The sequence below is a fragment of the Lepisosteus oculatus genome, chromosome 8 (assembly GCF_040954835.1).
Source record: "Lepisosteus oculatus isolate fLepOcu1 chromosome 8, fLepOcu1.hap2, whole genome shotgun sequence".
In the NCBI taxonomy this organism is placed as follows: domain Eukaryota; kingdom Metazoa; phylum Chordata; class Actinopteri; order Semionotiformes; family Lepisosteidae; genus Lepisosteus; species Lepisosteus oculatus.
Window position 1 is genome coordinate 44,498,568 of NC_090703.1, and position 26,642 is coordinate 44,525,209.

The 26,642-nt window shown below is 34.2% G+C and overlaps 1 protein-coding gene across 1 annotated transcript in view; it reads left to right on the forward strand.

Annotated features, from left to right (window-relative positions):
- Positions 1-26,046, forward strand: part of nalf2 (NALCN channel auxiliary factor 2) — a 116,825-nt gene extending 90,779 nt beyond the window's left edge. The window contains exons 2-3 of the mRNA XM_006632826.3: positions 19,380-19,551; positions 23,907-26,046. Of these exons, the coding sequence (XP_006632889.1) occupies positions 19,380-19,551; positions 23,907-24,214 (480 nt within the window). The 3' untranslated portion in view covers positions 24,215-26,046. The remainder of the gene's footprint in view (positions 1-19,379; positions 19,552-23,906) is intronic.
- Positions 26,047-26,642: the final 596 nt, after the last annotated feature.

Here is a 26,642-nt window from a genome sequence, read left to right on the forward strand (position 1 = left end):
CTTATTTAAGATATATACTGTATCTGTTTATAGCGTAGTATATTCCATATTATTATTTCTTATCTACCAATCTGTGTGTCTTTTGGGGACTAAGGGAGGACTAGCAAGCTTGTAACGTAAAAAGATAGATATACAGAAATCCAGAGATTTTGATGCAAAGTTTGGGATTAATTTTAAGCCCTAGGCTCATTCAGATCACAAATGATTTTGTATTATTAATAATTAAGAAATACTGTAAGTAGTCATCTAGGGTGTGTAGCTTTATCAGTTATCACATATCATATTCAGTTCATCAGTTATCATATATTTTAATTTCTATGACTGAAATAATTGAAGCATACTGTAGCACCCTTCTAAATAAAAAGAAGATCGGCAATGGCAGCAAGAGATTCTAAAATGCTATAGTGCCATCAATTGCCTAAACTTATTGCAATGGAGGCATCAGTTCCTATAATGGAATGGAACCTTCAGTTCCTTTAAAGCAATGAAGCCATAGGTTCTGTTAACGCAGTGGAGGCATCAGTTCTTATAATGCAATGGAACCTTCAGTTCCTGTAATGCAATGATTAGGCACAAAAAATTGTCATAGGCATATAGGCAACAAAGCAGGGTCAAACATGCCCAGTGCTGAAAAACAAGAAATCATTATGTTCTCAGCAGCGGGAATATATTCATCATTTATTTTATTTCTCATCTTCTTTCTTCTGAGCAAATTTTTACGTGCCTCTAAGGAAAAGAGTTGCTTTTTGGTTTGGTAAAACATTTGTAGACAAAGTCTGTATGAATACAAATGTTGCAGTCTTGCTTCATTCGCATCATACAAAAAGAAACTAATCACATTACAGAATTAATATTTTGTTTTGTCAAATACATTTCTTGCACTCATAAATGTGAACATTCAAGTAAGGATAAAAAACATTCACTTGTAAAATGTGTATTCATTATTTGTAATTTAACAAAATGTGAAATCTTTGGAACGAGGTGAATACTTCTGCAAGTCACAGAAAATATGGATGGCAAGAGATTTTGGAGAGAATCTCTACAATTGTAGTAAGGCTGATAGTGTTACTGATACATTATTTAATTTTTCCCCTTAAAATGTATACTTTATTTTTGATGAAGAACAAAATAAGCCAATCACAGCCCTATCACTGAAGCATGAGAAGAAGGAGGCACAGAAACAGACTGTAAAGGAGGTGGGTTTCTAATAGAGTGTTTCAGGAAGACTGCTTCATAAAAGCTAAGAGGACAACTTGGTTTCTTGGAGATTATGGGAAGATTGACTATTTTTCTTGTTGTTTCTTTACACTTTTTAAAGAATTTATACCTAACCTGTTTCATGCGCAGAAAACAAACTTCATTACCATTGCTCTGATCATGATAGAATTCCCAATGCAATACATGACACAAGGTTTCATGTTGTACACTCTGCTGTACCTTACTGAAGTGCTCTTCCTTGTTCACTCTAAATTAACTTTGATCTTATCACATAACATGAACCATAATGCACAAAGCAATTATAAAAGTTACTTTTCTCTGTGCTTACTGTATGTATTATAGCAGTAATTGACAATGTGCAAGTATTTATAAAACAATGTTGCTAAAATTACAAAGTACAAAGAATTTGCAGAACGGCGTAAAAATACAAAATAGACCTATGAAGTAATGTGATTATATAACGTGGTTAAAGGTATGTTCATAAAGCTAAGCTAAAGTTTAATTGTTTTGCAGCCTATAAAAACCTAAGAGGAATATTTTAATTAAGAGAAAGGGATATGCATTATATGTGACTGCATGTAAACATATATTTGAGGAGGCTTAAAAATTGTCATGTTTTTGATGTGCATTTTTAACATAGTACTGTATAGTGGCAAACAATAAGGGCTGCGTGCATAAATTATTCCAGTCTCATGCCTAACTCGAACAGATAAACTTTAACATAGTATATTTTTCTGTCTATAGTTATAGAACAATAATACTTTTTTTAGTTTTTTTTTGCCTTTAGAAAAATGTTCAGAGCACAGTGTAGTTTCTCTATTTATTTTCAGTAGAGGTATCTCTGCTATTTCTTTTTATATAAAATCTCTTTAACATTCTGCTAAAGCTTAGTGCCTAAAGAAAATAGTTTCCCACCGGTAAATAAATGCATTAAATTGTGATTCTTTTGCTAGCCAGAGAAGGAGGCAAATTTATTTGTAGCTAAACAGTTTTAGCTAAAAAAACATATGCAGTTCTTTTTATTTTAAAGGCCTCGGTTGATTCAAGTAAAAAAAAAAGTATTTTCTGAAATATGAAAGGATGCTTAAAGGGCTTTACATTTTAAATAATGTGCTCTTAGTAATGTTATGCATATTTTCCTATTTTTTCCTTTGGCAAATGTCAGCAGAATAACTTAATTTGCCAATGATCCCAGTTATTTTTTGTTCTGAAAACTTGATCTTTAACAGACTGGATTAATAAAACAGGCCTGCAGATCTTTTGCTTTCTTCACTGATTATGAAAGTACTGGAGATGTTGGTTGCTTATATTTTAGATGGAAACAGGGTGGCAGCTCAGAAGTGACCTAAATTAATAGTATTGAGCTCAAGCATGTTAAATATATTTTGAAAAGCACTAATTTATTGTTCATACTGTACATTAATACTGTCTTGTTTATTTTATATTTTTATAAACTAAAAATATACAGATGTATCTTGATTTCTACTTCTTCAACTTATCCATTATCTAACACAGTAACACGGCTCTAGTGCCTGTGAAATAATTCATTATGTGTGTGGCATTTACTGGAAAGCAATTAGCAACACCAGAATCTATAAACTGGGTTTAGTGGTCTGTTAATGGTCCTTTTAAAAATCCATTCCATAATACGCTGGGACCGTTGCTTTGAATGGACCTGTAAACTTTTTCCTGTTTATTTTTGTAGCTTCCATTTCGAAGGCAGTAAATTATCTTGAGAATTGAATCTTTCTTTTGAAATGTTATATTAGCAAATATTCTTGTTGATGGTTAATCCTCCCTGTTGGATGTGTTACATGAGAAGATTTTATTTTGAGAGCAAGCCACTAAAGATCAAAGTATGTTTCATCTTTATAAGTTAGTGTATTAGGCAAAGACTGTGTATTCTGAGGTTCAGTCAGGTCTGGTGCAGTTGTAGTGACTGTGGAATTCCTTTGTGGCAAGTGTTGGTTCACTGTGGATTATAGACTGCAATGATAACATTTCATGTCACGTCGTACAAAGTACCATGTATTACTAAGCAGAATATGAATGCAGTACTATAAAGTGTTTTAGTTTTATCATGCTTGCAGGCTCATCCTGCACTCTTTTTAAGGCTGTTTGATGGTAAAGCCTCACAGAAGTGAGTACATTGGTTGTAGCTGACTCCAAAGTTTCATCTCCAAGGTGGAGCAATTGATTTGGAGCACAGTTCAGATAACTAATCTCCCCTTAGCAACAAGCTGCCTATTGATTTAGGAGCAAGACATTGCAACTTGAACAAACAATCAAGGTACATTAGCTATGAAAGCATTTACAGTGGTATATAAGAACAGCAGGCACAGGATTACAAAACCCGTCGTGAGTGGCGTTTGACAACAAAAATATACATATACAGTACATCTAGTGGATGCTTGTTTCACGTACTGTTTATTGAGGTAAAACAATTTGATTATCATATCTGTGGTGTACAGTGATACATTGCTTTAAAGAATTGTTGAATATTCTCATACTAAAGCACTTTTCTATACAGTTCAAGCATACTGCATAAACCCCAGAAACCTTTATGTTTGTGATATTTAACAAGAATACCATGCATATTTTTCGTTACATTTTCAGTTACATATGAGCATTTTAGAAATTAAGAGGCTTAAAGTGTATAGGCATATTCACATTGAATTGTTGTTTACGTTTCTACATTTTTACAGTTAAAATGGTCAGCTGTATTATACAATCAAACATACAAAGTTTAAGACACCTACTGTCATTACCTAATATTTGAAATATCACATTCTGGCCCATCCAAGTTATGAGAACATTATCCACACAATATAAGTCTCTCTGAGCTTGTCACATGCCTGACAAGGAGTAATTTTCCCCAAAACCAGAAGCTGATCAATTTTCATGAGTGTCTCTTTCTTAGGACTTCCAATGTCTGAGTAATGGGTCCATGAAGGTGATGGTGAGACATGACGTTTATGCTCTGAGATGCCAAACACATTTGTTGGTATTTGGATCAGGTGACCTATGTAGGCCTATAGGGCATGATGATTTCCTGTGTTCAATTAAGCCTGCAAGTAACCTGCGGAGTATTACTGTTCATTTAAAAATGTGCTAACATTGTTCGAAAAATGCCTGAATACTGGGCATACATGTATAATCATCCATATAAGTCAAAGTTCTCCACTCCAATCAAAGATATCAATTCAATCATTCATGATGTTTTCTACCTAAATCATTAAGCCTGGAAATCTTTCAAAACTTGAAGGTGGCAAACTGCTTTTCATATATTTACTGTAGAAATACCTGTATCACCCAGAGAAAACCCACAGAGTTTCACTGCTCTATTGTCCACACTGAATTTTTATCACACCACTCGTGACAGTTCCTTTTGTTCTCTGTTCTAAAAAAGGGACTGTAAACATCGCCTTTAGCAGGTTTAAGGACTCCAGGTCAAATGGTGATATTCTGTTGTGGGAAACCAGACCAGGAGCTACAGTCCATCCTTTTTGATATCTACAAACATCTTCAATCTCTCCAAGTTGTTGGAGCATTTCCAATGGAACCAAGTAATTGTGCAACAATAATAATAATAATAATTGCTTACACTTATATAGCGCTTTTCTGGACACTCCACTCAAAGCGCTTTACAGGTAATGGGGACTCCCCTCCACCATCCACCTGGATGATGCGACGGCAGCCATAGTGCGCCAGAACGCTCACCACACATCAGCTATCAGTGGGGAGGAGAGCAGAGTAATGTAGCCAATTCATAGAGGGGGATTATTAGGAGGCCATGATTAGTAAGGGCCAATTGGAAATTTGGCCAGGACACCGGGGTGCACCCCTACTCTTTTCGAGAAGCGCCCTGGGATTTTTAATGACCACAGAGAGCCTGTTTACAGTATAGTGTCCCCATCACTATACTGGGGCATTAGGACCCACATGGACCACAGGGTGAGCGCCCCCTGCTGGCCCCACTAACACCTCTTCCAGCAGCAACCTTAGTCTTTCCCAGGAGGTCTCCCATCCAGGTACTGACCAGGCTCACACCTGCTTAGCTTCAGTGGGTTGCCAGTTGTGAGTTGCAGGGTGATATGGCTGCTACAACAGATGAGAATGGCTTGCCTCCATTATGTCATTTGTTCTCTATGTCAAATAAATAGACAAAATCCCTTGTTTCTGCAATGCTAAAAGGTGGCTTAACACAAGATGTTGTGTTTATGTCCAATTTCTTCAAATTAACATTGTCATACTTTTGCAGCATCTTGCGTAACTAACCACGATTAATGCATTAGGCTCTCAAGAGGTCCTTATGTTCACAGAGACATCATTTTTCAGAATTATTTTGTAACTGCTATGTGAATGAGACTTCTAAGATCATTTCTTCCAGAATAGAAAAATATTACATTACGAGAATTTATTATGAAATACTTAAACAACTAATATTTTATATAATATAAATATATAGAAATATATTGATATAAAAATATTTTGTATATTTTAACTCATATTTATTTTAACTATTAATAAGATCTTGTGTTTTCTTTTCAGATTTGTGAAAGGTGTTTTTTTCTGAAGTATGATATGTGCTGCTCTATTTCCACCACATTATTATTATTATTATTATTATTATTATTATTATTATTATTATTATAAATGAAAAAATAAATAAAAATATTACACTTTCTGTGTACAACTGTCATGCAGTTACCAATAGTAATCATAGTAGTAAAAAGTGCCTGAAAAAGGGAGTCCTGAAAAATATTTCACAACAACAGCAGTTCCTATCATCTATCAGACATACAGTATGTGTGCTATGTGGTTGGTCACTCAATGTTCGGTCACATTAACTGTATTCAGCTGGAGCTAACATCTCAAATGCTGCATTGTAGGATATTATAGTGACCCTGGAAAACAATGGAGAGGCTTTATTCTATTCAGTTATATTTTTATCATTTGTGAAACTAGATAATTACACTTTGAGCAAAGCATTTGTCTAATGCCTCCAGAAATGGCTATGGGTTGGACAAAATTTACATTTCTTGCTTCATTGACCCTGCAGGTTTTTATTTATTTTCAATTTGCAACACAACTATGCCTGTACATAGGCCCTTTACAGGGTTAGCCATTCCTAGTCCTGGAAAGACCAAGTTTTGCACGTCATAAATCATTCATTTGTAACAATGTTTAACACATGCAAGTCTCGATAAATTTAGTAAATTAATATTTTCAGTTTGGTCAGATGTCCAGATGTAATCCAAAAAGCTATGGATTGATCGTATTTTCAATTTATATGGTTTTAAACTATGTCATTCAGTGTTTACAAATTGTTGATCTAAAGCTGACCCATAAATCCTATGGATTGTGGATATCAAAGCCCAGGGTTGGCTACCCCAAACATAGTGTTTTTTTTATATTTCTGTCATAAACATACCCCAATGCAGTATTTACCTTGCTTTACCCTTGTTTTAACCTTTTCTACCTTGCGTAATGTCCCATAATCCTGTTAGCATTTTAAGTATTTCCTGCTGCTGTGGACTAAAAAAATGAATCACTTTCCAAAAATAACCAGGTATTACTCTTCTCAAGTGTTTCATTTACCCCATTAATGAAGACAATTACTTCACTGCAGCTCTGTAAATGACACATGAAAGGAGATATACAATGTTTATAGAAATCTTTTTTTTTCTGACAAATATTTAACCATTAGAGAAAAGGTTGACATTATAACTTGGCAGGTGGCTAGCATTTTACCTTATTAAGTACCTCAAATTATAGACCTGAAATTCCTGGGCCTAATAGCTCCTTCTTTCTTATTCTTTAAATAATAAATTACAGTAGTAGACAAGTTGTTTGACAGTACTTGGGATTGAAGAAGTACTCTCTGCTTATATTTCCATTTCATGCCATATCAACAGAGTATGAATCATGTATTGAGATTATAAACTCGACACCATTGAGTCACATAGAAAAGTTCAAGCAGCTTTGCACATTATTCCAAGAAAGCTGCTCCAAGTTGATAGGTTTTAAGAATTTGGAAGGCTTCAGAGCTTCTGTTCTGCCCTTTTCCTTTTAAACACATTACTCAACGCTCACCACTCTGTGTAACAAGCTCTCCCACAAGCCATCACTCTTGTGATGTTTTAAACCCAGCGGGATGAAAAAATTGCTCCCTGCTGAAGCCTGAGATATATCCGGTCTCATAAACAATCCAGGTTGTCTCTTAGTTCTTATAATATAATGACCCTCGGAATAAAACAGAAAGTAGGACAGGGTAAGTTATCTGGCAGTTGATCTAAGTACAGATAAAACAATGTTTTGCACTGTCCCCAGATATAACTATCCACATGAGAAAAAAAAAAGTTGTGTTAAATAAAACTAAGCTCCCTTCTTTGTTGCAAAGTTAGTTATGTTTCTCGTATTTATTGTTTAAATTTGTTACTGTCCCACAACTAAATATTCTCTGTGGTAGCAAAAGACTAAATTCATCTGAGCATATAAAAGCACTGAAGGCTGGTGACAAGTTGATTATTTTAGATTCACTCTTTACAGCCTATTCTGACCTATATTACCAGTGCATGCTTAAGTGGCCCAGTTTTGCACCTGCTTTGCTCTAGGCACCAAAGTACCAACACACATACTCAGAAGAATAAGGATGGCATCTGGCTATTCAAATAAAAAGTATAATTTGCTTTTATGCTTAAGAGTTTTATCATAGAGATGACACAGACTGAGCAGACAGTGACAAATCTGCACTTTTGGAAATAATAAATTGTCGTCGAAGAGATGTTTCACAAAAAATAAAAAAATTATAAAACATTGTTTATACTGTAATATTTTTTTTATACTGTATACTGTTTATACTGTTTATGTTAAAGCCTAAAGTAAGCCGGGTCTTACAAAAATTTAAACCTTAGCCCATTTCAACCTGTTAGAAATCAATTTTGCATCCATGTTTCACTATACATAATAAAAACTGAGAGGAAAGTTTCTGGAACATTCTAGAAAGAATGTAGATGGGCGGAAGATGGAAGATTGTAAAAGATAAAGCCTGAAGAAGACTTGTATATGCCAAAACATTGTTTTTGGAAATGTTTGTACAGTACAGCAAATGATTGTCCAGCTTTCTACTGGATGGATTTTACTGGACAGCATCTCAATGACTATTGGTGTTTGTTCTTCCTTTTTTTTCTTTGTGAAACAACAAAACCTACAGTAGTGCTTGAGTCTTGGCACATTGTACTTTCAGACTACAAGTGGTGTGAATTCCCTATCGTGAAAGTGCTTGGGGGTACCACTTAGCAGAAGTCCTCCAAGGCATGAGTGAACATTTACACAGCAGCTCTAGCACCGATTCCATTTAGAATGAGAGGAAAGTGGCACAAAGCAGTATGTGACCCATGCATTACCAGTCTTCATTACTCCTGTCACAGGCCATCAATCCAGATCCCTGTTGACTCAGAAATCAGAAGAATGTCAAGACTGAACTATCGACCTGAGTTTGCCTGTTGAGCAAATCAGAACACCAATTTTCACTAGTGGAGGAGAAAGATTGTAATTGGAATGGACACAAATGGGGAATGGAATGAATGATAGAACTGATGGCTCATTTCCTTTTGTTTTTGGAGGTGATGGCAGGAAGAGGGCAGGCCGTGCTAAGGCTCACGAAAACTGCTAAAATGAAAGTAAAGCTCAAATGAACTTATGAACTGTGGTGAGAATGCATTTTTCAAGTTAATCATGACTACGGCTTAAAGTAATGTCAGAATACTGGTTTGAGGCGAACCAAAGCTTTTCAGTGGAAAGTCATGAACTTTTTCTCCAGCTTAAAAAAATCTCTAAATCGGTAATGCTGCAGTTATGCAAAGGTAAAAAAAATCAATTTTGTAGCTTTTGGAAAAATGTGTCATCACAAGTGAATGTAAAATAATGCAAGCTTCACTTTTCATTACTCAGCACCTGTGTATATTTTTGTCGGTAGGTCCAAGATTTGTGTTTTCTAATACCAGGCAGATGGTAACCTCAGCATCCATCCCTTTTCTTTTATTAAACTCATACACCAGGTATTCTGACAGGGAAAGAAGCATCTGGTTGTTTTTCACCAACAAACTGGTGTGTTTCACAGGTTATGCACCCCTGTTAAAGGTGAGGTAACCCTTTACAGTCTGGGTGGCATCATTTCTGTGTGACCAGTAATGAGTTTATATACCAATGTCAGTTGCAGATTATGCTCTGGAGTACTGCACTTATACTGTATGTGTACATATACAGTACATGTATCTGTAAGTGCTGGTATTAATGGTAGGATTGTGTTGTGTCATTTGCAATATATTCCTTTTGTGTTTTTTATCACAACTCTGCCCAAAATGGTTCAGAGAGGCTGCTGTTGTCAATGTGCCTGTTTATGGAATAGTTTCTTCCTTTCATTTTCAGCTTTGAGGTTTTGATATAAAACTAACAACTTCTAAGAAGTGGAAAATTGAACTTATTGAACTTAAACTTAGTTCAATAAATTGAAATTATTTTGATATGTTAGGTGGAAAATAACCTTCCACCTTAAATATCAACATTATGAAGCATATAGCATATATTTAACAATTATTAACCTTATAGCATATGTTGATGTGTTTTTTATATTACTGTTCATACTGGTCATTTTTAAAGTTTGTACTATGTACATGAGGAATTCAGTCTGAGACTGGCAACCATAATTTAAAGAAACAAGCAAGACATGATTTAATCCAACATATTGAATAAATGTTAATGTAAACATTACTGCATATAAATATACTTAAATATATTACGTATTTATAATATTGTAGAAATATTTCATAAATACCTGATAAACATCAAGACATCTCTTTTCTTCAATGTCTACTTTATACAATATTTAACAATTGAATATATTAATGGGCGACAACTACAAAACACACACATTGATTTTGTTACTGAGCTTAATCTGTATTATTTGGAAAATGAGCTACTGTATTAAAAGCTGCTTTCAAGCCTTCCCTGTGTTATTGTTGGATGGCAGCTCAGCCCAGCCTGAAACAACACCCGCTATGGAGGTTCATATCCTCTGCCAATCTATTAAAAACCCCTGCAAGCCTGACAGCAGACATCTTTATGGAAAGGGCTTGCCAACGCTGTGGTCTGTGGAAGGACAGTCAATAAGGTCAGAGCATTCCATTAGTGACGGCAGCCGGTGTCTCGTCTCATGTGGTCAAAGCCATATTGCGGTTTAAAAATTAGGCACGAACACGCTAAGGTTGTGTTCTATAGTGAGCATTATTATTGTAGAAAAAATGTCTGAAACCGTTAGAAGAATTTATTGCAGTTATCCTGGTACAATAGGCCACAGAAAATTGTGTCATTTTTATATTTTTATGAACACAATAATATGACAAATGTATTGCATACATTTTATTTTATATGGTGCCATTAATTTAAAAATCCAAATGCAATTAATCTTTCAAGAATTCACATTTTCCATACTTCCAGAATAACATTTTACTTTTTGTTTCTCAGAGCAAACAGTAGTATTGAATTGAGACTGGTGTACCATGGTATATTATGTATTGACATATATATTATGACTTTTCTGTAAAGCAAATCATTTCCAGCTGTGTTAAAGTTCATGTCCCTCGTTCAGTAGTGGACCTTGATTGACATATTAGAAGACTGTAAAACAGTGCCTTGAAATCAGGTACCCCAATAAATACAAAGCTGTGTGTTAACCAGAAAATCAAGAATGGTATCTGTGCAGCCAGTACTCTTATAAATAACTCAAGTCTGAGTTGCAATACTTCATATTCCAGACAGGGAGAAGTCCTGTTTTAAAGTTTTAGAATCATGACCTCTGCTGGATTGTAATGGTATCACAGTAAAAAAAAATAATGAAAAAGAAAGCCATACCAATTCTCACAGTCTTAACAACAAAGTAATTTGATGAGTGCTAAAAATATAATAGGCATATTTTGTAAACCATTTATCGCTAATTGGACTTCAGTAAAATTCATACAGTATGTTACGTTAGACATAATAGTTCAGTTCATCCCACACCGTTCTATCAAAATCGAGAAACGTGTAAAACAACCACAATCATTTCGTTAGTTTGCTATATTAATTAATCCTTTAAAATGTTGTTTGCTATTGCCAAACAGTATACATGTTTGTTTAATTACTTTATTGCCTTATATGTGGTAAAGAAAAGCAACACACAGGATTAAACCCACTAACATTTTCCTAGAGTCAAAGTATACTTCCAAAAAAGTAACATTTATTTCAAAGGACTTTTTAGAGCTTGTCTATCTGGTTGTCAAGGAATAAATGGAAAAACTTTGCTACTTAAAATGTAAAGTGTAAAGCTTAAAATATTCCCAGAGAAATAGGCAACAAGAAAAATACCTCAAATCTGAAATTAAAATTGTGTTTGAAGGAATGACATATGTTGAGAGTTGACATCCAGGAATTATATTTCATTTCTAAAATGTACAAAAAGTGTGAGATTGCAGTATTGTTGCTGCACTATGTAGACAGTAAGAGTAGCCACTGCATGTGTCACTGCTACATGGAGGCTGAAAACAGACTGACTCCTGGAGTAGGCATTACAGCTCTTGTACTGTACCTCTTCCATCTCCGCTGCAACAATCTCACAGACTGACAGGCATCAGCTGCGATGATCCAAGTCTTGACACCAATGTGACAAGTGCAGCTTATATCCTCTGGGATTTGAACATTGCCTCCTCTTGCTCCATAGCCCCACATGGCCTGTCCCCAGAAAGGAGAGAATTCTGTTACACCAATAGACCCTGTTACAGAGCCATGTCCTCCAAAACAAATCTGCACATAAAAATTCTCATCCAGATGGGACTTGAATCAGACTGATGGTTGATTTAAAGAGTGCAAATGTTTATTCTCCAATGATAGAGTTATCAGTAAACCCATGAAGGCCAAATGCTCTGCTGCTCGAGCAATTACACTGCTATGCATGACTGTATTTGTCAACAGCTAAATACCAACATGTAATGATTTCACATTAGTCACAGTTCATTCTGGACTAGACCAGGTGACATAGCATTGTGGAGTGTTGATTTACAGCTGGGGACAATTATGCAGCTATTTATGGAGTTATTAGTAAATGTGAATTAGCTATGTGAGATTTTTATTTCAATGGTAAGATGCACCTAGAGGTGTGATATCATGAAGACATCTTTAGAAAATCAGCCATTGACAAACATAGGCCTCCATTGTGGTAATCTGTGGAATTGCTCTGTAGCACAAAATCAAATCCTCTTTTTTTATTCTGCTTTCACAGTAGCTAAACTCTCACTACCGCAGAGCCAAAGTGAACTGTATTGATGTTGCCATTATTTTAATCACGTATGATATTTCTATGCAGGGTCAGGGAAGCTTGTCCGTGCCTACCAGATTTCTAGCTTAAGTTTTTTCAAATGCTCCAGGCAATCCCTTTACCAATTAAAGATTATCGACTAGTACAAACCATTGCAAGCCCTTAGACATGGACGATTGCTGACTGGCTTGGTGAACTAGCTGATTTCTTTTCAAACAAGTCATACTCCTTGGTACAACAAATTAGTTGCACTAGCAGCACTTGTGTTGTTAAGCTCCCTGTTAAAGTGTAAATGCTGCCAGAAAATCACCAAAGGCTCCTTCTCACTATTTTTTCTTTTTGTATCCATTATACCCCTACAACAGACTGGTGTCCCATTCAATGTGTTTTTCTGCATTGAATTCTATGATTCCAGGATGGGATCCAGTCTGTCTCTGCTTTTACCAGGAATAATAATGAAGAAATGGATAGGATGGATAGATATTTATTATGCCAAGTAGAAGATATAATTGTTTAGTACAGTTACAGTCGCAGAATAGTGATTTAGGCCTTTTTGGAGAGGTGCTTTTTGTGGTTTCTGAAATGAGAACTGACAAAAAAAAATGAATATGTATGCAAATATTTGATACCAAAGATCTAGAGAGATATGAAATTCCAGAAAAAAAATGATGAAATTGCAGAATTACATATTTTAGATAGAAATGTAGCATATTAAAATATTGGGCTGTGATTTTAGCAGGCTGTTTTCTAAAAAAACACAGATTAAAGAGGCATTTTTGGAATTGGTGATTAGATTGGAGTCTTTACATTACCTTCAAAATATTTCTATTTAGATTAAATGTTTCCAGTCTTAAGTGATTTTTTTATCATGAAAACGTTGTACAAAGAATAAAATAGCAAGTTGAAATCCAATCATCAGTTCTAATCAAACCTTTTATTTTATTATCAAGCTAAGATACAACATATTGTTTAATGTTTTGAATATATTTTTTGAAAAAAATAGTGTATATGCTCCCAGTTTTCTTCTTATTCCATTTTCTGGATTGCATTTCTAATCTTGAGATAATGACAATATGACCAAAAACAGCATTGTGAAAAAAGTAAAAATTACAACCTCCTTCTGTCCTCTTTAATTTGAGTAAAAAGGAAACTTTGACTATTGCATAACATAAAAAAAAATCAAAAACACATGTCCATAAGTAACATCACTATGTGATAAAACACTCTTAAATACAGTATATTATCTTAAGGACTTGAAGAAGTGTGGACAGTGTGCTAAAATACATGTGTAACACATTTTATTAATGGAGAAATGACATATTTATGACCTTGTATCTTAATCACAATGGCAAGAGATTGTTTCAAGTACTTTAGCAGTTATGTCATTGATAGAGTACATAACCAAATAAATTATCAGATGTGTTTGAAGCCCTGGTTGTGACCTAAGGTTTTTTTTTTTCACTTTGAGATCTTTTCAAAAATCACATTGTATTACAGCTGAAATTCTATTCAGATTTATTAACTTAACATCTCTGGTGTCCAACACTTACTTTCCTACAATTGCTGAATCAGAGATGCATTCCCTTTATCTTTTCTTTAGAAGTTGTCCTGCAGAGTTTGAAATAATGTACAGTCCCAGCGAGATTCCCAGAGAATTATGGCAAGGCTCATACTGTATATCTAAGGCCAAGCTGGCTGAAGAAAGCACAGGGTTCAGCTTCTAATGTTATAGTCTTACACATATCTTCCAAAATTGTCTTATTCTGAGGTTAATAATATGGCTGACTATTCAGACTCAGCTTTTTTGCATAAATAGGAACCACACGTAATGTTGAATTGTATTGTTTGGATACATTCATGGAAAAAACAGCTTCCAGGGAAACCTATTAAATTCCATCCTGTATTAATTAGAATTTGCTGCTTGCCTTGCTTTAGCAGTTCCAAAATAAAGCCAAGGTGTTATATATTTACATCAGTTTTTCAAATTGAAATTGCCCCCAATTTAGCATACATCTCTGGCTTAGGTTTCCATAATGTTTTTGCCAAGCAGATAAAAAGACCCCAGCAACATCTGCCCCTGAGCATCTTCTTCAAAAAAAACCTGGAGTGTGTCCACGAAAAACAATCATCAAAGATAAATCAATTTTTCAAAGTGTAATGCTAAAAGATTATGAACACAGATGATAGTCCTGCTCTTCCCTTGTCAAAGCATAAAAGATCCCCTTCGAAGCTGAGAATTAATGCAAGATCGTCTTCTACAAAAAAGGAACTGTACCTTTGACATTGATGAGAATAAGCACTGCCTAAGTAATGCAGTTTAAAATTAAATTCAAAAGAAGGTAGTCTTGAGCTATGCTGACAAAGAGTGATTTCATAATCATTTAGACTTGACAGGTGAAATGGCACTGATTTCTGATAGAGGAAGACAGAAAAAAGACAAGATCTGTGGTCTGAATTTCGTTGTGAATAAAACTGCACAATGAATATGTCTTAATACAGCTCCACATTGATTATCTCTCTAAAAGCCACATAATAATATCTGAAGAGCTTTGAGACTTGTGTCCCCCCCATTAGTTCTTCAAAGGAGAATACTATTCTGCAGCACTAATCCAGATCAAAGTCACTGCAGCATTTTAAAATAGTAAAAATGGTACAGGGGTCTCCAGTGGACCCATGATAGTCTTGTTCTGATTGATGTAAAATCGTGTAATATGCACTGTCATTTTTAACTTCAAAAGAGTGGCACATGTTGGAAATATATTTCTGAAAGTTGAAAGGGGTATCCTGTCTTGCCAGCTGAGAGGGGTTTTCTCTGTATTTCAATCCACTGGAAAAAAAAAAGTCCTTTGCACTGGTAAAATTTTTTATCAAAGAAAGGTAATGAAGATACAAGTGGTGTTCATCTAATTGTGAGTACCTTTTGTTAAATTATGTCAAGAGAGATTTAAAAATCTAAATGTATTCAGTGCCGCACATTTTACAGATTACAGTAAGTACAATCAATTTGCTTTTTTCTCCAGTAAAATGTTTTCTATGACCTTGACTGGTCTGGATTATGTCAGTGATGTTTTTTTTTGTTCCTTGTAACCTGCCAGCTACAAAGTTCTCCCTTTTGAAAACTATATCTTAATTTCCATAACACTGCAGTGACTTTATGGCTGTCTTATTAAAAGTTACAGTACCAAACTTTTAGTCTCCTCTTGTCACAAATGAGTACTTCTTGGGAATTTCCTTGGTTACAGCTCTTTCAGAGTGCTATGCCCCTTATAAGAAAGCAAATATAAAAGCCTCTTTCAGACACTTTACTTTCACTTAACTACAGTAAAATCTAAAAATCAGTTTAAAATCTCATTTCTTGCAGATTAAGGTTATAATGACCTTTTCATTGTATAGCCATTACTTCTAACCTGTAAATATATACACAAAGGGCTGTGCCATTAATTGATTTCTGTGTACACAAAATATGTGCTAACTTGTTATTTCTATGATACAGAACCCCATGTATCAGTTAATATATCAGTATTAGACTTTTATCACAGCAGTAATTTTAAATCGCCTAAAAAGTTTTTTTTGAAAATAATTTTGAAAATGTTTGTGACACATCATGAAGCGGCAATTCGAGCTCTGAAACACGATGACAGGACGCCTGCCAAAACACTGTTAAATAATGAAACAAACAAGAACATATTTCTTAAAAGCTTCATAAAAATATTAATATTGCATTTTTAAAGAAGTCTGTGTCCATCGAGGCAGAAATCATTAAGAGGGAGCTTTTTTTCTGCCTTTTTATTTATAAAAAGGAAAAAGTTTATACAGTAAAAAATATATTGTATTACCATTGTTGTGATTTGGTTTTACATTACAACATACACAAAACTTCTGATAAAATGAAGACAATCCAAATACTTGTCTCAGCTCAATATAATGATGATTTAAAGAAAAGCTTCTGCACAGACCACTGCATTTACCAAATGTGATGGGATCTTATAAATGAACTTTCTCAATACTGAGAAGTAGTCAAATAAGAAGTGACAAAATTCCATGAGAAACCTGCAACATCCTGTATGATTAATGCAGAGAACAAAGGCTGGAGAAATTTTGTTTCTCTTGAGGTTTTTTCAACCTTTTAACTTTAAGACACAAAGCTCTCATTTTTGCAATTTAAAGCTTTAAGAAAATCCGTTATAACTAAAGTTTAATTTTTGTTTGAATTATAAAAAAAACTCTAACAATACTGTTTATAACTGACTTTGATACTATACAATACCTTTCCAAAAAATGTTGAAATTTAGGTAACTCTTTGTATGCTTTATTTACATTTAAAGTAAAAATATTGTTCAGAAACGTGATAAAATATGTTTAGTTTTATCATGGTTTTAAAATTTTTTTTTATAATTCCCCAACAGTAACCAAAAATAGATTATGGTAATAAAATGATAATAGAAAACATACTTCTTGAGTTCTAGAGAACTATTATTAAAATCACACTGTGTCTGTTAACATGAAGGTGCATCACCAAAGATGCCTATTTTTAATCAAGTGTCATCTTCATTTGAAATGGGTGCATCCCTTCAGGTATATGTTTCTGTCTTCCCATTGATTCTCTACAAAATGATCTCTGACTTAAAGAACAAATTAGCATTATCTGGCTAACTACATCCAGTGTCAGCTGATGACATACCCAGACACTAGAAAGATGGATCTGAGTCTTGAAATATCAGGAAAGACATCCAGCAAAGCAGAGAGCACGTGATGATAGTCCTTATTGATGGAGATGCTCTTGTTTGTCTCTGTCGTTGTCGGTTTGAAAGAAAAACAATCTCTTTATGAACAGCTGACACCTCAGGCACCCTCTTGATCAAAATATCACCTCTTGAAAGAAAACTGTCACACAAAGAGATATACTCAGTTTCACATGTAATGTCTTTTATTTTAGCTCACAGAGAGAAGTCAAATGAAATACTTGCAAAATAAATATGTAAAGATTTTGTTTTTATGAATCTAAATAAACATCTGTGATTTCATAATAAAATCAATATGAAGGTTACATAAATTGAAAAGTCCTTTCTACATCTGAATAACATAATTTGAAAATAACACTGTCTTTTAGTTTGTCCAAGGTCAGAACCCCATCTTTGCTATTTAGATTGATATTAATCATAAGGAAATAATTAGTACTTTTTAATCTGGCTACAGGGTATGTGAAAAAAAAAAACATCACACACTGCATTATTGTAATGTTTATTGATTTTACTGCTATTCAGCTATTTTATCAAGGAATATTTATATTCTGAAGTAGTTTTGGTTTTAATTGGAGGTTGATACATTTGAAGTTCAGCACTTGACATTTTATTCCTGTTTTACAGTTTGAAGTGGAAATTTAGTCTTTTTTAGGGATTAAGTTGTTAGCAGCTACTGTATAAGGAAGTTTACCACATACTACAAGGGAGCAGTCATGAATTCAGTGGATAAAGGTATACTGGGCAATATAGCTCACTGTTACCATGGCTGCAGCTGTCTAAAGTCAACTTTATTGTCAAACTTTTAAAGTCAAACAAAACTAGCTTGTATTTTAATTTTTCAGACCCTGTTATTGTAGTCTAATGGTTATTGTACTGTGGGCCTCTCTGTAACTCTGGTTAAGTCCTATTATAATTCAAAATGTCCTTAGTGGTGTATCTGTATTTTCAATAATTGAAAGTCTGAAAGATGAAATATTATTTATGTTCAGTGATCAAATGGTGTGTTTCTCCACCTGTGTCAAACTGACTGAAACTGAAACTGACAATCCACTGAAAATTAATCAGATATCCAGTTTTCCAACAATTTGAATGAAGCCACAAATGTCAAATTTGTAATGGAAAACATACCACAATAGTTCCAATAATATTACCAATAATGTACAGAAATACATTTGTATTTTGTATTTCAGATTTTGTTGTTACATGGACTTTCAAAATTGAATGCTCGTAGCAATATTACATTTTCTATAAAAGAATAGCATGGACAGTTACCTTTGGAGGTTGTGAAACTCTTTTGTTCTTTTGATCTTGTTATTTGTGAACAAGGGATTAATTTGGCAATACAGTGTGTTTTTCTATTATTGAAACAAAACAAACAAATGCTACAGTAGGTGTTATCAAAACCATAACATGTTACGCACCTTAAGAAAAGACTGTAACAGCTACAGTAGTTGCCAAAAAGAAATCAGCATTTTTAAGCTTCAAAGGAAACACCATAATTTAAAGATCATAAAAATGGTGGTGAAAATACTTTAGCATTTGCTGACGTACAGTGAGTAAATCCATTATTTGCTAATAAACATGTATTTTAGCAGTGCAAAGAGACACTTAAAAAAAGCACTGCCAATGAAGTTTACTAAGTTCTATTTTTAGAGAGACAGAGGACTGATAAGATGATTTATAAATACAGTATCTTGTAGGAAATGCATGTAGGAACAGGATGTGTTTAGCTTACACAGTACAGTTCAGATTTTTGTTCTATTCACTTATGGTATTGTAACCATAAACTAAACACATCCTTAACCTTGCATTACAAAACACAAACCTTAAACTTGCATTACAAAAACGTGTATGTCCATTAAAGGTAAACAAAATAACCATATATATTTTATATATTATAAGAAACAGCTTTATGTGCTGTTATGAGGAAAATACATACTCATGTTTTAAACGGAAACTTTCACTTGAGAGACGTACATTTGAATTTTTATTTAAATTCACAAAAAAACAAGGTTTTTATTTATGTATGTGTTGAAGTCTTACAGTTTTTTTTCTTTTTCTTACAGTCAGTCTACAAAGCCTGGTTATGCTCGGAATATTTTAACGCCACCCATAGTCAGTGCCACCACAGAATTCCCTGCAAGCAATACTGTCTGGAAGTCCAGACCAGGTGCCCATTTGTGTTACCAGACAATGATGACCTAGTCTATGGTGGATTATCAAGTTTCATCTGTACAGGTAAGTGATCTGTGTAAGTAGATGTTGCTTGCTTCTTTATATCATTAGGATATTTGGATGGTGAAGCAGCAGTGATAAACTTGGCCCCATAACATACACATTATCTTCCTGTAATTTGAACTCGTCAGATCTAAGATGCTACGCAAGCCTAATCAATACTAGGATGGGAGATCTCCAAGGAAAACTAGGTAACCTATGCCTTCAGACCAGAATTTTCAAACCGACCAAACCAATGCCCCAATGTGGTAACCAGGGATGATGTGTGGTAGGAGGCTCATCCTTCAGATGAGATTAAGTCCTTACTACTTGGTCTTTCTGTAACACTTTTGAAAAGAGTAGGATTGCTAACGCCAGTGTCCAGGCTAATTTCCACTCTGATAATCAAATTATGTATTCCTTAAGTTCACCCTTGATTAATGTGTTGAAGCAATTAGTTACTTCACCTATTCGGGTTGTAGTGGGGGCCGCTAGCAGATAATTACTGCTTTGTGTCACTTGGGTGGGTGCTGCACTTAAGTGGTTGATGAAGAGGGTACTCTCCTTATATATAAAATGTTTTAGGATCCTTTGAGATGAAAAGCTGTAAGTAAATGTCAAAAATATTAATCATTCACAGTACATGATAGCATAAGCAGTGAATAAATTATAGAAAAAAATCCTATTCTACTGTAAATACTTGAGAAATTATGTTCCTAAAAGCTGTATTTGTTCTCTAAGTGATCACAACTTTGAAATAAAAAGAGATTAAATACGAATGACACTGTTATACAGAATTAGCATTCAGCATTATTCAGAGTCCAGAAGAAAAAAGCACAATGGTTTAAGGAGAAGAGTCCTACGGTGTAATTGTCTGTAAACTATATAACCTTGAGAAAGCTCCATTGTGTGCCTCTTTCAATTTCCTCAACATTTTCAGTTTACTGTCAAGATTCAAAAGCTCCTTTATAGCAAGGAAGATTTAATTCCCCACTGCAGGCACCTATATTATAACAGTAGCTTATTATCATTTCACAAACCTTTTGGCTAGTTACTTCATTTGACTCCAGGATTATGCTGTATCAATAATGTTTCTGCCTTCAATTATTGTGTCAGAGAGTTTTGCGAAAGGATTCATTTGAAATCTGTTGACCTAAAATATACTTCAAAGCAAAAGAAGGAGCTGACTGATGAGACTTTAAAAGGCAAACATACTACTTTTCAGAGCAATGAATATTTAGAAAATGGGGGTAGAAAGTTGCATTAGTTACACAACGGGAACATATTCACCATTCTCACATTTGTTTGGCATTCTATAAAACCAAAACACAAACCTTTCTACTTTGTACGAAGGAATATCTGGTAGAAGAATAAAATGTAATACTCTTTGTTCAGCCTCCCTTTCCCATGCTGTTCCTGTACAACCCTTACTGTTTAACATAATGATCTCACCTTCAGCGCTGCTTTTATTTTGCAGAACTTACAGAATACACTATTCTGTCAGCAGAGAAGTGGCATGGTGGTTAGCACTGTTGCCTCACAGCTCCAGGGTCCTGGGTTTGACTCTGGCCTTTGGCACCTGTCTGTGTGGAGTTGGCATTTTCTCCCTGTGTTCGCCTGTGCTTTTACCAGGTGCTCTGGTTCCTGGCCATATCCCAAAAGCATGTAGTTTGGGTTTGATCAGCCAAATTCCAAATTGTGCCTCTCCACCTAGTTTGGAAGGTTTTTGGACTGGGCTCAGCAATTCATTATTGTCCTTTGAGCAAGGTAGCCTTGCTTTGGTGCATCTCTTCGCTATAACCAATTCTGGTTAAGGGACTAGTTCTATAAAAAAGTATAGAGTACTAAACAATTCTACAGTGTCAAAGTGTATTATTGTAGTAATGTAACATGGGTATACTTCCTTTACCTGTGTAAATTGCTCACTTAAGAGTCTTGCTCTTCCTGACAGATACTGAAATATTGATACATGCCTTATGATTACACCACTTTTAAACCTTACTTCCTAGGTTTTAATTTAAGGTATTTCCAGAATTCTGCAGTTTGTGTGGTAACTACAAGTAATCAACACATAGCCCTTGTCCTCTGTTTATTGCATTAGCTCCTTTGAAACTTAGAAGATTTAAGGATTCTTACAGTGTATAAAGCTGTAAAATAAGCATAAAGTGTGAAATATTCTGATTCAGGTCTATTTTGACCAGGCCCCAACAGAACTTTCTCTTTTGCAGCACTATGTCTGTGGAACTCATCATTGAAATCAATCAGAGACTGTGTAACTCTCTACATTTTAAAGCACACTACAGCTCTTACAGTGCCCTCCAAAAGAACCAAGACAAGTTTAAATTGGGATTTTCACTTTCAACTGTAGCAGTCATTCTGTGTGAAAAAACATGACTCATGAGTAAAACTTCAAAGGATTTTTTTTTCGATAAATTAAAAAATTAATACTTCTGAACCTCATTATTTTGAAGGATCACAAGTACTTGGACAATTGACTGATGCCGGTTGACTTGTTTCTCTTGTTAGTTAGGTGTATGTTTAAAAACTATAATGTAATATGTAATTAGATATTCATACTAAAACCCTGAACATATAATCAGCCTCTCTTGGTTAAATTTCAGTGTTTGGAGTCTGTGGTCAAAATTCAAAATGTAAACCGAAGAACTTTACAGTAAAGAAAAGCTGGCTAATTTGAAGCAGAAAATAAAACAGTTTAGAATTCTAACACAGAAATTGGCTGTGATCACAAAAACAATATTTCTTCATTCTAAAGTAAAATTACAGTACAGTTCTGACCCACTGTCCATTTACATCTTTTAACTAAAGCTTTTAATGGTTAATTGAGTTGTTATTATTATTATTATTATTATTATTATTATTATTATTATTATTGGCTTCAGGTTTAGTTTAATTCAATCATTATAAACTGTTACATTCAAGTTTTTCTTTTCTGCTTTTGAGATGAGTATTAAGCTGCACTACATATAGGATGATTTGTACAATTTCTTCTTACCTTTTTCATTAAAACAATAGATATGGGGTCAAGTTACTGGAATAATGTGTCCAACAGCAAGTTTTACCTTTCTTGAAAGAGGGGAGGGAGACTAATTCAAGTTAATCTTTTCATTTCTTATATCTTCCTTCCTCACTGTTATCTATTTACAGTACAAGGCTAAGCACTCACTGAAAAGCACAGACAAAAACATTTTTTATTACTCCAGGAGCATTATGAAAAAAAGGCATCTTGGCTGTATTTTTTGGGACCTCCACAATGGATTCCTAGCAACCAGCCTTTATTTTTTATATTGGAAAAGTGTTAAAGCAGTTTGTATGTGCGCAATTTGATTTTTTTGGAGAACTACTTCCAGCTACATAATTTAATTATATTACAATATATTTATTATTACTATTGCCGATAGTGTTAAAGGTGAAGCGGGTTATGAATTGTGTCTTTTAAAATGTAAAATGTCTTTAAAATGTGTTTATAGAAGAAGTCCAAACATTTAACCTCACTCATAAAACATCTTGTATTTTTTCATTGCTTCAGTATGTCCAACCTAACCTTAATCACAACATTTTTTTCTTTTACTGTTTCCATATGTTTTGAGTGAATGCATGTAATATTTGATTCTGTGTAGAAAAAAGCACTTCTTATAGTACAACAGAAATAATATAACTCTTCCTTTTTGTAGGCACGAATTACTTATTAAACAGATAATTAACCAGCATTTAGAAGGTGTTATTTTTTATTTTCTAGAAACAGTAATAGATTGTGATCTTTGCTACTTTATGTTTTTTAACAAACTAAAAAAATACATCAATTTATATGAAACATTCCCTTTGTGGTGTGCACTAAAGAAATAAAAATAAACTGTGTATCCTTTACACCTGTTCTAAGTGTTTCTAGAGTCCAGAGTTTCAAAATATATCAGTATTCACACAGTGAACCTAAAAATCAGTGTAATATTAAATATGAAGCTCAAAATCCCCAAGTCATGAGAAGTCAGAGGGCTCCTTTCATGTTATGCACTAGTATAGGGAAAGTATCTGGTGGGGTTGAGATGTAGGAGATTTGAATCACTTTCATTTCACACAAATAAATACTAAATGTAAAATCTAATTCATGTTTAACTTTTAGACAACATTATTTTTTTATCTGTATGCTAAATTATTTTTCTGTAATCATGTTTTTTTTTTCACTTTTTTTGTTTACTGAGAGACAATTGCTAATGTTTTTAACAAGCATTTCTTTAGAACCCCTTCCCCCCTTGTAATCCATACTTGTTCAGGTAAGACAACTGCGCATTACAAAAGCTTGCCTTCACAAGCGCACTTTCTGCATGGTACATTTTAACTAATTTCTCTTGTCTGTACGATAGGGCTACTAGAAAACCATTTAACCAATGCAGAACCAGAATGTTGTGATGTCAGATGGAGCTCCTGTGATCCATCGGTGGATGGTGTCTGCAATGCGTCTACCAAATTCATGGACTCCACCACATCTCACCATCGGTCTTCTCTACCTGTGTCGGCAGCCTCTCGGTTGTGCAACAGCAGACTCAAACTGTGTGTGCTGGTCCTCATCCTGCTGCACACCGTCGTCACTTTTTCTACTATACAGAACAATGGCGGACTCAGCCTGGAGGCCCTAACGGCCATGGAGGACAGCTCGACAAGAGAAGAGTGAGGTCCCCCCACCCCCGACCCCCAACGCCAGCAAAATAGGAATTGCTGTAAAAATGAGGAAATGTTCTTTTGAAAATGAGGTACACAGTGGTCCTATACAGAAAAGGAGTTCAGATAACAGGGTCAGAAAGGCGCAGTTTCTGGTGTGCACCCTGACCATTTTTCTTCTTGAAAAAAGGTAAATGGGGAAACAGATCCCTGGGAAGGGTTTGATACAAGTAGCCTTTTTCATCACTCCACTCTGTACAGTGGTTACATACCAGAGCAGAAGTAGAGAGAGCCCTTTTTAATAAAAAAAATAAAATAAAAAATTCAGAGATGAAGCCCAAACGTGCTGATGTTTTTCAGTGGCCACTTGTTGCTACTGAATTATTTTGAGTAGAACATTCATAAAGTACTTCACCTAATCTGCCACATACCTGATAAAAAGGCCAGCAAAATGCTCATTTAGCGTGAACAAAGAGTGATTAATAGTGGGTGTTTGTTAACCAAAACTTTAGGAATTATTGAAAGACTGAATCTGGGAAACAGGTGCTTGAGCATATTGTCTTTGGTATCAAAATACCAAAATGCAAAAAAATAAGGAAACAAAATGTTAAAGAACACAATTTGCTGTATCAAACCAGACACGTTTTGTAGTTAGACACTAAGTAGACCATTATATGTGTGTATCATGGCAAATGTGGTTCAGTAGCACAAGATAATGAATTTAACCTAACAGCTGGGAATAGAACACCTTTAGTAATGCGTTGTTATACAGAATATGATTTTTACTTTCAGTTTTTAAATTAGTTATAGAGGCCATGGTGTTGTTTTCATCTTATTTAATGTGTTCTGCACTTCTTTTAAGGAAAATCCCCAGTCAAATGTGTGTTTGCCCAACTTTTGCAAGTACTAAATGGTTTATACACACCTTTAATAACAGGGACTTAATTTAATCATTTAAATTGAAAATACAGGTACTGTAGGTGGTAGCTATGGTATGGTATGCTTTATAAAAACATACAGTATAACCAGTGCAAGCTGAAGGTGTTTAACAGATAATTATTGACTCAAACCAGCAGCTACGTTTAAGCAAAGGGACCTGATTTACATTTCTTTAGAACATCTTTCAACATGGCAAGAAATTATCTGTGATATTCATGTAAAATAATCCACATTGCAAAAGAAAGTTTGAATAGACCTGTAGTATACAAGTTCCAAGTTTCTTCTTACATGAGAGTATGTGCAGTTTTTTTTTTGTCAAGTAATAAATTACCCCCAGAGTCTTACTGTAAGTCTATATGCTGAATTTACCTTGAGAAACTGAATTGGACTGGTGCCTTGGTATCCAGCTGGCAGAGATCATTTCACAGTTTGGATACCCTTGAAAAGGTTAAAATATGGACAAAAAAGATTAATCTTGATTTCTCTTTTCTATATCAAGGCCATCTGTTTTTAAGGTGTGGTACTGCTATTGTTGAAGACTTTGCAAGCTAAAATATGTTAAAATAAATCATTTGCACATGTTTAAGCTTGTTCAGGATTAAATTTTTCTTTACTGTTTTTCTGTCCTTGGTGTGATTGATGAATTTTCTTTTTTAAAAACATCTTTCTTCTTGGTTTAGTTCAGTTAAAAACCATAAGAAATAATGTTCCCTTGGATTCAAAAGACAGACATATGCATTGATTGATAGTAAAACATAAACCCAAAACATTATGTCTTCCAAAAGTACCAATTAATACACAGTGAACCAATTGGATGCAAAGGGTATCAAAGAAGAACTGTCTATATAAACGTTAAAGATAAAAACAGTTATGTTTGTGTCCATAGCTAAGCTACTGTGATGTTTTACATAACACAGTATGTGTTACATTACTTCTTATTTTTCAGCTTAAATGCTTATATTTTATTATTTATGACAAAGATTAAAAACATGAAATAACTAGTGTTATGGTATGAATAATCTCCATTACAAAAAAATATAAAAGTTATACTTTAATGTTAAATTATTTAAATTCAGTAACCATTACAGAGAGAATGGATCAAAATGTCTTCGTGAGAATCATAAATTGTTTTGAGCATTTTGAAGTTTACGCCCAGATACCATATGCATCAAAGCATCTAAACCGCAACAGTTGAAGCAAAATTGATTTAATTATGTGTTAGTTTCTGTATGTAGTTGTATTCTGTAGTTCTGTATTAGAACATAATATCATTTATAATTTCAATCACCTTGAACACTTACAAATTCTGTGGTATGTTTGAAAACCATTTTGAAACAGGCATCTTTTATTGTTTTGTGAACTGATAAATTGCAAGAATTGATTATTGCTTTTATGAATGCAGCACACTTAAGGAAAATTCCTATATCGAAATGTTATTCTAAATTACTATCATTTCTGACTGGCTACAAAACTAGATTACCATTATTCTACCTTATTTGAAT